General features: G+C 38.3%; 1 protein-coding gene across 1 annotated transcript; it reads left to right on the plus strand.

Annotated features, from left to right (window-relative positions):
- The first annotated feature begins 4,856 nt into the window (after nucleotides 1-4,856).
- On the plus strand, nucleotides 4,857-13,065 carry hsd3b7 (hydroxy-delta-5-steroid dehydrogenase, 3 beta- and steroid delta-isomerase). The gene is made up of 6 exons (XM_034089730.2): nucleotides 4,857-5,079; nucleotides 7,675-7,830; nucleotides 8,736-8,844; nucleotides 10,154-10,253; nucleotides 10,719-10,881; nucleotides 12,309-13,065. The coding sequence occupies exons 1-6, from the start codon at nucleotides 4,932-4,934 to the stop codon at nucleotides 12,722-12,724; spliced, it is 1,092 nt and encodes a 363-aa protein (XP_033945621.1). The 5' UTR covers nucleotides 4,857-4,931; the 3' UTR covers nucleotides 12,725-13,065.
- The last annotated feature ends 1,194 nt before the right edge of the window (nucleotides 13,066-14,259 follow it).

A 14,259-nucleotide genomic window follows, 5' to 3' on the forward strand; every position in this document is an offset into this window, starting at 1 on the left:
GCTTTGCTCATTAGTTTCCAGAATTTGGTGTCATTGCATTTCACCTGTTTATTCTCTCCAACCTTCTCCTCTTTTGAAAAGTCTGATATAAGATAAGATGGACCTTTATTAATCCCCGTGGTAAAATTCAGTTGTACAAGCAGCAACAGGGTAAGCGTGAATAACAGGACAGCACAGATTCACACAGATTAATAAAATCAAAAATAAAATCAAGAAAAAAAAAAAATAATAATAAAAGATTATGAAATAGGAGATGAGTAAAGAGTAAAATAACTGTCAGCATATATACATATTTGGTCATATAAATTATGAAGTACGAAATGAGTTAAAGTGAAAATGGACATCTGTACATATAGTGACGTCTACAGTATCTACATATTTGGTCTACTACTAATATATTAACATGGGTTGTGGAAACGGTGTGTATTTATTTTCCAGTGATTTTTTTTTTTTTACATTATTGATATATATATATATATATATATATATATATATATATTTACCAATAATAATTACCATTCACCTGTGTTTATTCACTCAATTTAATCTACAATCTGTTAGCCAGGCTGGTGAAACCCACAGGTGAAAACAAACCAGGTCTTCTTCTTCGCAAGCAACTTTCTGGGTGCATTGTGCTAATTAGTGGAGTGCTACAGTGGAGTGTACCAGTATTGTCAAATTAGCAAATTGTGTCTTAATGAGGTCTGAATAAAATAAATCTTATCCTTAAAGAAATGATTTGTCATCCACCAGGACATGACTGAGGCCAACACACTACGTGAGGTAGAAGGAACAACAGTGGGGATCTATGTTGCCAGAGAGACTCCCAGCAATGACTATTATGATGTGGGAGTAATCCTCGAGGGTGTGGTGGTGCTTCACGATCTGGAGAGTGTGGCTCTTGCAGCTGCAATGCTGTTTGGTCTCATGTATGCCCTAAAGATGAATTACCCGTCGAAGCTACGCTACACCTTAGAAGTTCTTCAGAAGGTTATAATGGAGTTGGATGCATCTGACCTTTTAAGAAAGGCCCAAAACTTGAAAAGGAAAATGCACGAGTGAAGAGAGCTCACTGTTCCTGTAGTTGACTTAGATGCAGGTTTAGAGCTACAACGTTAAGGGATGTTCGCCAGCACATATACTACAGGGTTGCAAACGTGTCACCTTTCGGCGAAATTCGCCGTTTTGAATCCAAAATAGGTCGTTTGTGTGATTCATGTAGATCTGCAATAAAAATATTTTTGGGGTATGGGGGGGGGTCTGGGACCCGGAGTAATCTGCGGCCGCGAGCTGTTATGTGCCAGCATACACGCATTGTGTTCTTTTTTTATATATTATAATGAAGCGAGAGCTATGTGCTATGCTATGAGTCTTCCTGCCTGTCGGCTCTGCTCATGGATGTATAATAAGGCTCTGCTGCTCCGCGATGAGGGTCTTGCTTCAGCAGCTACATTACCTACGGATGCGTTCGTTAATATTAACTGTGTGGTCCGGAGTCACTGGCACAGACTGCACCGCTGGTGAACAGCTGTTAGAACAGGCTGTTCAGAGCAGAGCTCCCTGTCAGAGCGGCAGAGCGTGATGTGCACTGAGAAGTTCTTCTGTCGCAATATTATTTAATGAATCGTTGAGCTAGCTAACCAGCATACATTGTCACTGTCTGCTAACGTTAGCTTTAGGCTTCGTTTTCTAATAGTTTTTTTCATAGGCTATAAACAGGTGGTATAGATATTGTACTTGAGTAATAGAAGCACTCAGATATTGTACTAGAGTAAAAGTAGAAGTACTCAGATCTTGTACTTGAGTAAAAGTAGAAGTACTCAGGTCTTGTACTTGAGTAAAAGTAGAAGCACACAGATCTTGTACTAGAGTAAAAGTAGAAGTACTAATATCTTGTACTTGAGTAAAAGTAGAAGTACTCAGGTCTTGTACTTGAGTAAAAGTAGAAGTACTTGAGTAAAAGTAGAAGCACACAGATCTTGTACTCGAGTAGAAGTACTAAGATCTTGTACTTGAGTAAAAGTAGAAGTACCAGAGTGTAGGAATACTCGGTTACAGTAAAAGTCCTGCATTCAAAATGTTCCTCAATTAAAAGTAGAAAAGTATTATCATCAAAATATAGTGAAAGTAGCGACAGTAAAAGTAGTCGCTGTGCAGATTGATCCATTTCAGAATAATATATCTGATATGTTTTATAATGATTGATCATTAAAGTGTTCTCAAAGCTGGTGATGGTGCAGCTAGTTTGAATTACTTTGTATACTGCAGGGTAGCTTGTGAATTTACTCCAGGTGGAACTAAAGTCTGATTTAACACTTGATTATATTTCACATCATTCATTAAATACATGTAGTGGAGGAAAAGTACACCATGTACCTCTGAACTGTAGAAGTGAAGAAGAACAAAGTAGCAAAACATTGAAGTATCTCAAAATTGTACCCAAGTATAGTACTTGTTGAGTTGATGAATTTAGTTTTACACCACTGGCTATACAGATAAGCCAGACTAAGCCTTGAACAGAGGCATGGAAATACATTTTCAAAATGCTCAACAGTGCTGCCAAAATGATAAACTGACTGCTACACAATTAAAATAAATGCTTATATATTTCTATTAGATGTTACTCTTTAACGTTTCTGTTATTATTAACTGCTGCTTTAGTTGTTCTGACGGCTAACATCCTGTTATTCCTCATTTTAAAGCCGATATTCTGTGGGGTCAGGGGATCGGATCCTTGTCACCTTTTTCATACCTGATGAGTTTGCATCCCTGATACTAATACCCCTTTCACACCAGCGCCTTTTCAGCTCCGGCTCGGAGCTAGAGCCTGAAAAGCGCCGGGTTTTCCAGTTCACACCGGAGCTGCGCCGGCTCTTAGCTCCGGAATCCGCTTCATTTCCAGCTCCAAAAAATTGTCGGTCCAGAGGCAAGAGCTTTGGAGCTAAGAGGTGACGTCGCTTACGTCGAGGCGTGCAGGAAACTAAACCCACCTCCCATGGCTCGACTGTTATGCCTGCCTACAAGCAGTAGTGCCTATAAACACACTTTATAAAGTCAGGCAACACTAACCAGGCTTCGTGTGATTCTGTTTATTTGTGCCTTACTTTGACCATCCGTTCACTGTTATCGATCATTGTGGAGAGAGGCAGACGTGTTGTTTTGTATTATTGCAGCTATCGGATGCAAGTAGTCAGTTTAGCTTCGGTTGCTATGCTAACATCACCCGTTTTATACCAGAGAAACTTTCATAACAGTGTTGTGATACCAAACAGTGTCAATTCAGACTGACACACATTCACTTAGGCTAAGGGAACTGGGGATATGCATCAGCTGCTTGTGTGAGTCGGACAGTGAATACTTTAGAGCGGCCACTGCAGTGTGAGCTAACCGGGAGCTAACGGGAGAATAAACTCCTGTGGAAGAGCAGCCAGCACTGCAGCGGTCGGTAAATGCTGCAGAAACACATTAATAAACAATGAACCACGGCACTCTGGAGAAAAGTATAAGGTTGGAGAAGTCGTTATTCAATTTATTCTGGCTTCGTGTGATTAAAAGCAACACGATCATCGACCCGACGCAGTTGTTGTTGTTGTGAGCTGCCGTTGGGGGGCAAATCAGCGATGTAAACGGTGACATGACGCAGCTCTGGGGCGCCAGTGGGCGGTGTGCACAGAGCGGGAGCTGAAAAGGGAAACCGGAGCTGAACCAGAAAAGCTCCCGCTCGGAGCTAGAAACTGAAAAGCGCTGGTGTGAAAGCCGCATGAGAGACAGACCCAGGGTTATGGTGCCTCGAAGCGGCACTTTACATGGCACTTTATTGAAAATAAATAAAAATTAAAAAACACAAGTGGTCATTCATTAATAAAAAAATGTTAAATTATGCATTCCTGGACTGAGTGGTGTGGCTGGTTCTCCTACCACCATTCCAGTTATTGATGCCTTGTGCAGGGGATGCTTTTTATATATATTTGTTTTTGTTTTGTTTACCTATTGTAACGAAATTGCTAAACAATATGTAAGGTCCTTTTTAATATTTGTACTTCTCAAATTGGAGATTGGATGTTTTAGAAAGACTTGAGTGATTCTTTAATCTCCAGGTTCTGGAATAAAGGATTTGAAACTAAACTAATCGTTTTCAATGGGGAAAAAAAGTGGGTTATGTTTAGTGATCAAGAAAAAGTTAATTGAAAAGTATTAGACAACAAGAACACATTTATTGCTGACATTTTAATAGTTTATTGTAATTTTATTTAAAAATCTGTTTCATATTTACATTAAATTATACTTCTGAATATAATGTATTGCATATATAAAAAAAATTACAATTCTGAAAACATGTAATTGACATGGGAATATTAAAATAACAAATAGTGTTAGAATAAAAGGGATTGAATTGTGTTTGAATAAAGTGATCAAATTGGGTTGGAGTAAAGAGTGTTTAATTTACTTTATTGAAACACATTTCAATAACTTTGAATCAACACAAAGTACTTGCGTTGATTGGACATACATCGTTTGTGTTGATTTAAAACAATTATATAGGCTGCTACCAAAGCAAACTATTAGTGTGCAACCAATGTCCACAATTGAATTGAGTAAATCCAATGTGGTCTTTTTTTCAGTGTATAGCTAGTAACTACATCTTTATAATCATATTATTACATCTTTATTGCAGTCATACATATAGTGGAGTAAAGGCATATAGTGAAAGATCATTGAAATAATCAAGTAAAGTACATGCACTCTGACAAGCACCTAAAATTGAATGGAAGAAATTATGAAAATGACCCTGCCACGCACTATCAACGGCTGCGAGTAGTCTACGTCATGGGGTTGAGCACTATAATACACAGCCCCTTATTTCGAGTCGGCAGTTCAGAGCTCACAGTGTTTGCAGAGAGAAGTCCCAGACACCATCTGACTCTCATATCATGGCTGGTCTCGTGTATCTGGTCACCGGGGGTTGCGGGTTCCTCGGAAACCATCTGGTGAGGCTTTTGATCGAAAAGGAGGACAAACTGGCAGAGGTCCGGGTTTTTGACAAACACATAGACTCAAGTTTAAATTCACTCGGCACAGGTAAGGCGTTTACAAAAGACTCAACTGTATTCAAGAATCTTTGTTTTTATTTAATACGGTTAACCTTTGTCACGCTTAAAAATCTAACTGCGGTCAAGCCAGCCTCCACTCGGGAAAACCTAGTCAAGCCAGCCCGCACGTGATATTGTGGTGCGCGAATATCCTATGCATTACGGTAGAGTCCTGGAAACACTGCCTCTGTGTTTAGATGAGAATAAAACAAAAACTGTCCAGTGTCAAAGACTCATCTCACTCCAGGGTGATAGCAGGACACCCCATCTAGTCACTCAGAAAAAATCAGGACATTCTGATGTAGAGTTTCAGAATAAAATACCTTTGAAGTCTCATATATGAGCTATCATCCCTCTGTGTTACGACGAGAATAAAACAAAAACTGTCCAGTATCAAAGACTCATCTCACTCCAGGGTGATAGCAGGACACCTCATCTAGTCACTCAGAAAAAATCAGGACATTCTGATGTAGAGTTTCAAAATAAAAGACCTTTGAAGTCTCAGTGAAATGAGTCTTGTTTTATTCTCCAGGATGATAGCTCATATATGAGACTTCAAAGGTCTTTTATTTTGAAACTGTATATCAGAATGTCATGATTTTATATAAGTGATGAGATGAGGTGTCCTGCTATCACCCTGGAGTGAGATGAGTATTTGATACTGGACAGTTTTTGTTTTATTCTCATCTAAAAACAGGGATGATAGCTCGTACAATAGAGATTTCAAAGGTCTTTTATTTTGAAACTCTACATCAGAATGTCCTGATTTTTTCTAAGTGACTAGATGGGGTGTCTGGTTATCACCCTGAAGTGAAATTAGTCTTTGATACTGGACAGTTTTTGTTTTATTCTCATCTAAACATAGAGGCAGTGTTTCCAGCATTCTACCGTAATGCATAGGATATTCGCGCACCGCAATATCACGTGCGGGCTGGCTTGACTAGGTTTTCCCGAGTGGAGGCTGGCTTGACCGCAGTCCTATTACTGCAATGTATGTTAAGGCTGTGTAAGGTTTACAACTTCGTATCGTATTTCTGCGTGAAGGTTGTCTTTATCTGTATTGATGGATGGTTAAAGGAAGTCTTCTCTGTGCAGATTGTTATGTTATTACGTTTTCTTTATTGTTCATTTCCATGGTCCTTAGTATGTGAGCCTTTGGTTTACAGTGACACTGTTTTACCTCCTCTTGATGAATAGACCTATTAGGCTACTATACAAATAACTAAGTCACCTTTACGTGTGATAATAAACTTGGATGTGAGCATGTGGAAATAGAAGTGTATGATCTTTGCCAGCAGGTAACAATGAAACTCAAGTGGTGTAAATGATATGTGTGCAGACAGTGCAGTTTTATAGCGTTGAAGTACAATGATTTATGTGTCTCTCCACGGGGAGAAAAAAATGAACATATTTTCCCTTATATGCAGTATGGTCACCGGGTCACTCTGCAGAGTTGACCGTTGACCTGTGAATCATGGACAGCCAACTCCCTTACGTTTCCTGTGTCAGGAAGGATAAAGATGTTATACAGTCTATGCTTTGTTGCTGCTCTTTTGCAACCTGTTGCCCTTAACAGTTGCTGTCACCACCATTAGATTACATGAACAAGGGAGCTGTGTTGTGTTTTCCATGGGACTAAGGGTTGTCCTTTTTGTTGTTGTCTTTATTAGGATCCCCATTAGCACTAGCATGAGCATTGGCTATTCTTCCTGGGGTCCTCACACACTCAAAACATACATAAACATACATACAACAAAATTAAAACAAACAAAACGGCTCATTTCATGCAATTTACAGTGAAGTGAAAACTAAAATGGTCATCCAATTATCGCCATCCTAAGGCCAAACAAAAGTAAATACAAATAAGTGTAAGTAATAACATATGAGCTGGTTCACGTGGATATACATCCCCCTCTCACATGTTTAGCCTTTCTTCCTAGGAATAAAAACATCAAAACACAAGCACAGTTTTTCTTCCTGGTGCATTTCACCAGTTTACTTTTCCTGTCAGGAATGCAGTTAACCACATTTGTTCTCGTATGCGACACGGAGAATCGTTTGCTCAGCTTTCCTTATTTATTGTCCGGAACAACTGAGGCCTGCTGTTTGGGCCCCTGACTGATAAGCTAACAGTAACAGGAGAGCTCATTGTCAGTAACACCCATAGCAGGCCTTGCTGAAAAATATGTTTTAATGTGTGTTGGGTTGTTGAGCTATTTGAAATAGTGGAGAAGACTTTAATCAACCACCTCTCTGTAATTAATTAAATTACAGATGGGAATGAGAATACCACAAGGAGTGTCCTATTTGCGGCAGGATCACTAACTGGCTATAAACAGATATTCTAGTATGTTTTCTTTTATAATCTATAAACAACATTATCTTTACAATTTAAAGAAGAGGAATTGTGGAAAGATTATCCAGATTATTTGCAAAAAGATAATAAGATAGGACTTTTGTAAGTGGTAACATAAAAAAACGAGTAGATTCTTCAAAGCATGTGGAGAGTTCATAGTGGAACACTCCTTATCCACACTCTGATACAGTGTCATGTTGACCTTGAGTGTTCTATTTTCTCCCTCAGAACGGACAAAGGTTGTGGTGATTCAGGGGGACATCACAGACTACAGCAGCGTGTTGGAGGCCTCCCGGGGGGCCGATGTTGTTATCCACACAGCCAGCATTGTGGACGTCTGGTACAAAATTCCAAAGAACCTCATCACCTTAGTCAACGTCACAGGTGAGACATCAAAGCAGTGTTTACAAGGAAAATGAATGGGTAGGAAACATCAAAGATTCATTGGTTTCATGTTTACTGTGGGAAATCAGAAAACAGAGGAAAGACACACCTTCTCCTGTTTTTAACTATTTTCAAGGATGTGTCTTCCTCCTTGTTGGCCATAATACTAAACAGGCTGACTCAAAGAGGACACTTGAAGACGTTATAAAGTTGAGGTGATATTGTAAGTTAGTTCATCAACATTTTTATTTTATTGTCAAATTGCTTACTTGTATGAATTAATGGGTTCCTGTGGACATCCATTCATTTTAAATTGTTGTAATTTTATGATAACCTAAACTAGTTCCTGGCAAGGATATTGTTTAAACTAATGAAGCAAGTGGTGGAGTCTACATATTCAGTATCTGTGTCTGTCTTTATGATGCAGATTGTAAGGCTAGGGTTAATGTCTAGATGTGCAAGATAGACAAAACATGCTTTCCTGTGTTAGTTGATAGTCTCTCTAACGCAAAACGTGACTACAACAGACCTTGAATTGCATGGATCATTAAGGCCTTCTTATATGTGTCTGTTAATGTTTAATTCTTGTAGTGCTGGAACTTCCTCTGTTTTTTAATGTCATCAAATCTATACATTACACAGTGTCCGTCTGTTTAAAGCAGAGACAGCTGGGATCTCCCTGAATTAATTTCCTGTTGACTCTCTCCTTATGGGTCCAATTATATTTTCAAGACTTTCATCCGGTAACTGTGTCATCAAATTCGGCACTGAAAAAATCCAATTGTCTTAAATTCAGTCCTGTGGCTTTGGGAGTTTCACCAACCTAATATGTCACTCAATAAAATTCAGTCTGATTTATCCAACCCCAGTATCCTAAATCTCTTGAATGCTTTATGTCTTCTCAGGAACAGAGAATGTGATCAACGCCTGCGTGGAGTGTGGCATCGAGTCCCTGGTCTACACCAGCAGCATGGAAGTGATCGGTCCCAACGTCAACGGAGACCACTTTGTCAGGTTAGGCTCAATCATAAAATATAATACAATATCATTCTGTATTTACATGTTGCTAAACTTTTGTTAATTGTATTCTGTTGACCAAGTTACCTACTGTGCAAGTCCAAGTGTTTTCCTCACTGAGCACTTTTACAGATGCCTTTCCCTCTGTAACGTTTCTGTTGTTACTATCTTGTTTCTCTTCTCTCTTGAATGCACTATCACGGGGAAAAAACCATGGCCTTAAAATAATAGATATGATAGGGTGGAGACAAAGGTTCACAACACACAGTTTCCAGCGCCATGACGGTATATCCAAGGGTTTTTCAACCTACTTTAGGTAGATGGAATCTTGGATTAAAAAATACATCAAATGGAGCCATTTTCCACATTTAGACTCACTCACTATCTTACTCTCAGACTGTCCCTAAGTGATGTTTTGCTTGAGCATGTCTAGTATGTCAGTCACACTTTACATAATGCTGGAATGCAAGTAATACAGCTGCAGCTTTATCTCAAAGCCTGTCTACCAGACATGACGATATTCTTTTTAAAATATACTGAATGTCTCCAGCGATGCCTGTGTCCTTCATTAGAGTGCAATGTTTTTTTCGGAATAATATGTATTCATTTTCTATACCAGGAACGGTACGGAAACCATAACTTGAACAAACTTGCTAAACATTTCCCCGATTTATTGTGCAAAATAAGTTGTGGGAAAGCCACACCCAACCCTAGCTCGGGGCTGTCATTGTTGTACTTATGCACACGAGCGAAAACGCGCTTTCTCATGAGACTCAAATCTATATTATATATATATATATATATTATAAAAAAATGTAATATACATTTTTAAACTAAGTAGTGTAGTGAAGAGGAGAAGAGAGGAGAACCTAACCAAAAGGGTAGATGGTAATGGAGAGAGAGAATTTTCCCATAATAGAAAACTCCATGTGTTGAGATTTGTTTTGTTATGTTATCACTGTGTTATTTTCCTGTTTGTATATTTAACTGCGTATGAACCTATTTACCTTGTAACAAAAGGTAGAAAATCCTTGCAGTAATCTGCTTGGAGGTCAGTCAGTCTCACAGATGGTCAGTGTGTTTGTCTGCACGTACTGATAATTGCTACAGCTGAACCTCAGGGAAATATTTGGAATTCTTTATTTCACAAGATTCAGAGTCGAGGGGAAAGAATGAACCTTGGTCTTTTCCTTCCTTTCTCTCTCCCAACCTCCGTAAACTCTATTTTGACTCACACATTCCTCTCACATATGGTAAGGTCAAGAAAACACTTTCTGTCCTTTTCTGACTAACTCTTTCTGTACAGGGGAAATGAAGACACACCGTACAAAGTGGAACACACTATGACCTATCCTCAGAGCAAGGCAATGGCAGAGAAAATTGTGCTTGAAGCTAATGGCACCAAGGTAATTTATGTTTAACAATGTTATGGTTTGGGGTGTTTTTATTGAGGCAGATGTATTAAAATCTCATTTCAACAGAAATAAACTGCAGTGGTTTCAGAAAATGATGCAATGGAAACAATTAAAGCTGCAGATGCAAAATAGAAAAACACATGTATTGGCATTAAGATATCTGTGTATAGATTATTATAAGTACTATACTGGGGGACATCAACTTGTATATTCTTTTTTTGATTGACCCACAAACAGTTTTCTATGCTGTTTACACTGACAGCCTATTACACGTTATGAAGAAATGTGTTGGGCAACTTTGCTACAAAATGCTAGATTCTCCCCTTGTGGCCTTGCTGGGGTGTCACTCTAGCTGTTTACAATCCAACTCCAAAACAATCTACCCTTTGTCCATCCATGAATATGTTTTTATTTGCCTCCTGTCTCAATTCCCAATCCTGGTATTGTCATTCCCAGATAAAGGGCGGAAAGACTTTATACACGTGTTCCCTGAGGCCGACGGGGATCTATGGAGAGGGGCACCAGCTAATCAAGACTTTCTACAATAGGGGTGCCGGGTGGGGAGGCGTGATCATTGGCGGCATCCCAAAGTCCTCTGAACAAGGACGTGTCTATGCAGGTAATGCTACTTTCTTTGTGAGTCATAGTCACAACATCAGGGACATGTCAGAAGTAACCAATATAGCTCTTGAACATGGCTTTTGTTCACACCAAGACTAAAAGCAGAAGGAAGGCTGCTATGTGAGAGCTTTTTTCCTCTGCATTCACAGGTGTTTCCTTATATCTGATACAGCCAGACCATACAAACATTTAAAAAAGGCTGAAGCTCTCTTAAACCACTTCCTCAACAGCTGCTAGTCAGTGAGCTAAAAGAAGATGTGTAACTTAGAGATTGTACAACATGATAACATGAGCAGTGAGGATACTTCAATCCAGATGGCTTGGCTGTGATATGTGAATAGTATCATACATCTATATACACATTGTTAAATACATCTGTCCCACCAAACACAAACCAGTTTCAACATGCTGGTTCCGGTGATGATACATTTCTATTTTTGGAATTCACTTGTGGCAAAGGCTGTTGTCAAGGACCAAATTAGTATCATCAGCAGTGAGCATGAGTCAACATTTATAGTCTTGGTGACCAATATTTTTAGCACCCTAACTAATGCTGATATAACAGAACCTTAATGTAAAAGGATCTACTGTTGATATATTTTAGCTAATGTGGAGGCAAGTTCACTTTTGGTACAATAGACACTGAAAGTGCATTTGTTTCGATTGTAACTTGGCAATTCAATTCTTATATATATACAAATAAATAAAATGAGTCACTAATTCACCAGCACTCTTACAATGGTATGACTAGCTTGAAGTGAATATATCTGCACTTTCCTTGTTGTTCAGAGTTTTAATCTCTGGTTTTTGCACTAAGTCGCTTTGGATAAAAGCGTCAGTCAAATGAAATGTAAATGTCACACTTTAGAGATTCTGAAATATAATATAGGACTTTGTCGCTGCGATGTGGTCACAGCTGTGAAGCAACTGTGCATGTTTTCTTGAGAGTTGTTCTGCACAAGTTAGATGTAAGATAAATATGTATTGATCACCACTGGATTTTGTTTGACTAGTTAAAGAGAAGATTGTTATTTCATATACAACTTTAGTTTTTGCGCATTAGACATTGGTGTTGTCACATACAGCCGTATATTTTGTTTTTAACAATAAATGTTTACTTAGTAAAACACAAGTTCTATATGTTTCATATTAATAAATAATGGGTTCAAAGGGTTATGGGCTATAGAAAGAAATGTGAAAGTGTGTAAAACAACAGCGGTGGGCAGGAGGAAAGACCTTCAGACTGGCTGCTTTTTCTTTTGGTACTCTGGGATATTTAACTGTTAACAATTTCTACTCATCAATCAAATGTTATGTCCATTGCCTAATGTCACAATAAATTATCTTTAGGTTACTAAGGTAAATATTTTTTCATATTTCTTCCATCATTCAATCTGGTATTCACCCACTTGTTTGTGTTCCTAGGCAACGTGGCCTGGATGCATGTACTCGCAGCCCAAGCCCTAGTTGAGCGGCCCATGACGGTCGGAGGTGAAGCTTTCTTCTGTTACGATGACTCACCCTACAAGAACTACGAGGATTTCAACATGCTATTAGTCTCCAAATATAACTTCCGACTGGTTCGCATTCCCTTACTGATACTCTGGTTCCTGGCCATGCTCAATGACCTGCTCCGATGGATCGTGAGCCCCTTGTACAACTACACACCGATGGTGAACAGTTACACCATTGCTGTGGCTTCTACCTCCTTCAGTGTCCGCACAGATAAAGCCCAGCGATTCTTCCAGTACAGGCCTCTGTACAACTGGGAACAATGTCTGGCCAACACACAGAAATGGGTTGATACATTCCCTAACAAGGATAACCACAAGGACGCCTAATGTGAACTCAACTACTTCAACATGCACCAAAAGCTGCTATGTAGACATGCAAGACTCCAGGTATACAGTGTAGAAGAGTAACCTGCCATTAGGCGACAATGCAATCAAGAAAAGCAAACTGCATTTACAGTATAAAAAGTTATATTTAATTAAGTCTATCATTTGTATTGTAGTGATAAGCTTGTTAAGAATGTGCAATAGTATTCAGATATTTAACATTTCTACATCATGTAATTATGTGTGTAAGACAAATGTAAACACCATTTACATTTGTTTTTTATAAAGACATAGACGATGAAATATATGTTTGTAATTTGAAATAAATATAATTTAATATATTCTTCATGGCTCTGCTTGTTGGGATTTTGCACTTGATTCACACAAAAAAAGAATGCATTTTCCATTATTTTTCTTTCCATAACTGATTTTTATTAATGATTGTTATGGTGTGCATCAGTTGTACACCTTGAGGATCTAAGTCCTTGATCATTGTTTTTTGAAAAATATTCCTTAACATTCCCACATGGTTAATGTGAGTTCTCCAACTGTATTTCCATGGAGACAATACACTTTGTTTACAGCACAAAGGACCTAGGCTTTCGTTATACTCTTGTGGAAAGTTGTCATCAGACTCCATGACTACCAGCTGTATGGTATTTATTTGTATGAGTAAGACAAATTATATGGGAGTTCCCTTTGACATCATTCCAGCATTACAGGCCTGGGTGTCCCCCATTCCTGTGGCTTTAACCATGGTAATCCTCATAACAATCACATGCCTGCTAGTCAAGAACATGAGCGCAGAGAAATAACTCACTGTCCCCACACTGAATCTCCCCAAACAAAACAAAGGACAGTTGTGGAAATGTTATACTATTTCAAATAGCATTAATTTGTCTTCTAACAAAAGTATCAAGTTGTTAAATTCTGCATTTTATAATATATACTGTATGTTTGGTGTGAGCATGCCTGGGCACAAGTATGTTTAATAGATGTGTTTTGGATTTGACTCTGAACCTTCAGAGTTGCTTGTTTTTTACGGGATACTGACATCTACTGGTTCAACTAAACATACAAGTCAAAGATCGAAAGTACAGATAATTGTGCGTTTTTATTATAAGATGTTTCCATTTCCCCTACCATCATTGGACATTCATGTTTTCTTTTAATAATAACAACTTATTGAGAATGTTGTAAACGTATTTTGAGGGTGCTTTACAAATACACACATTTGATTCCTAAATAGTGTAATTAATGTGTGTGATTGTGGTAAAATGAAATGAAATGAAAATGAAAATGCCACTAACCATTAGTCTATAGTCAATGATTTTATAAGTAATAATATAATTACCTTTGGTAAAAATATCAATATCTGAGTGTAAAATACTCACAGTTAAAGTAAAAGACATGCACAACCTGGTTTTTAGCTTTTTTGACAATTATTTTCCAGTGTAAGAGTTTAATAAATTAGGTAGCCTACTAACCTACGGTATTATTATTTTATAAATACATAATGAACACTTTATCCTTCAGTT

The sequence above is a fragment of the Pseudochaenichthys georgianus genome, chromosome 8 (assembly GCF_902827115.2).
Source record: "Pseudochaenichthys georgianus chromosome 8, fPseGeo1.2, whole genome shotgun sequence".
NCBI classification, from domain to species: Eukaryota; Metazoa; Chordata; class Actinopteri; order Perciformes; family Channichthyidae; genus Pseudochaenichthys; species Pseudochaenichthys georgianus.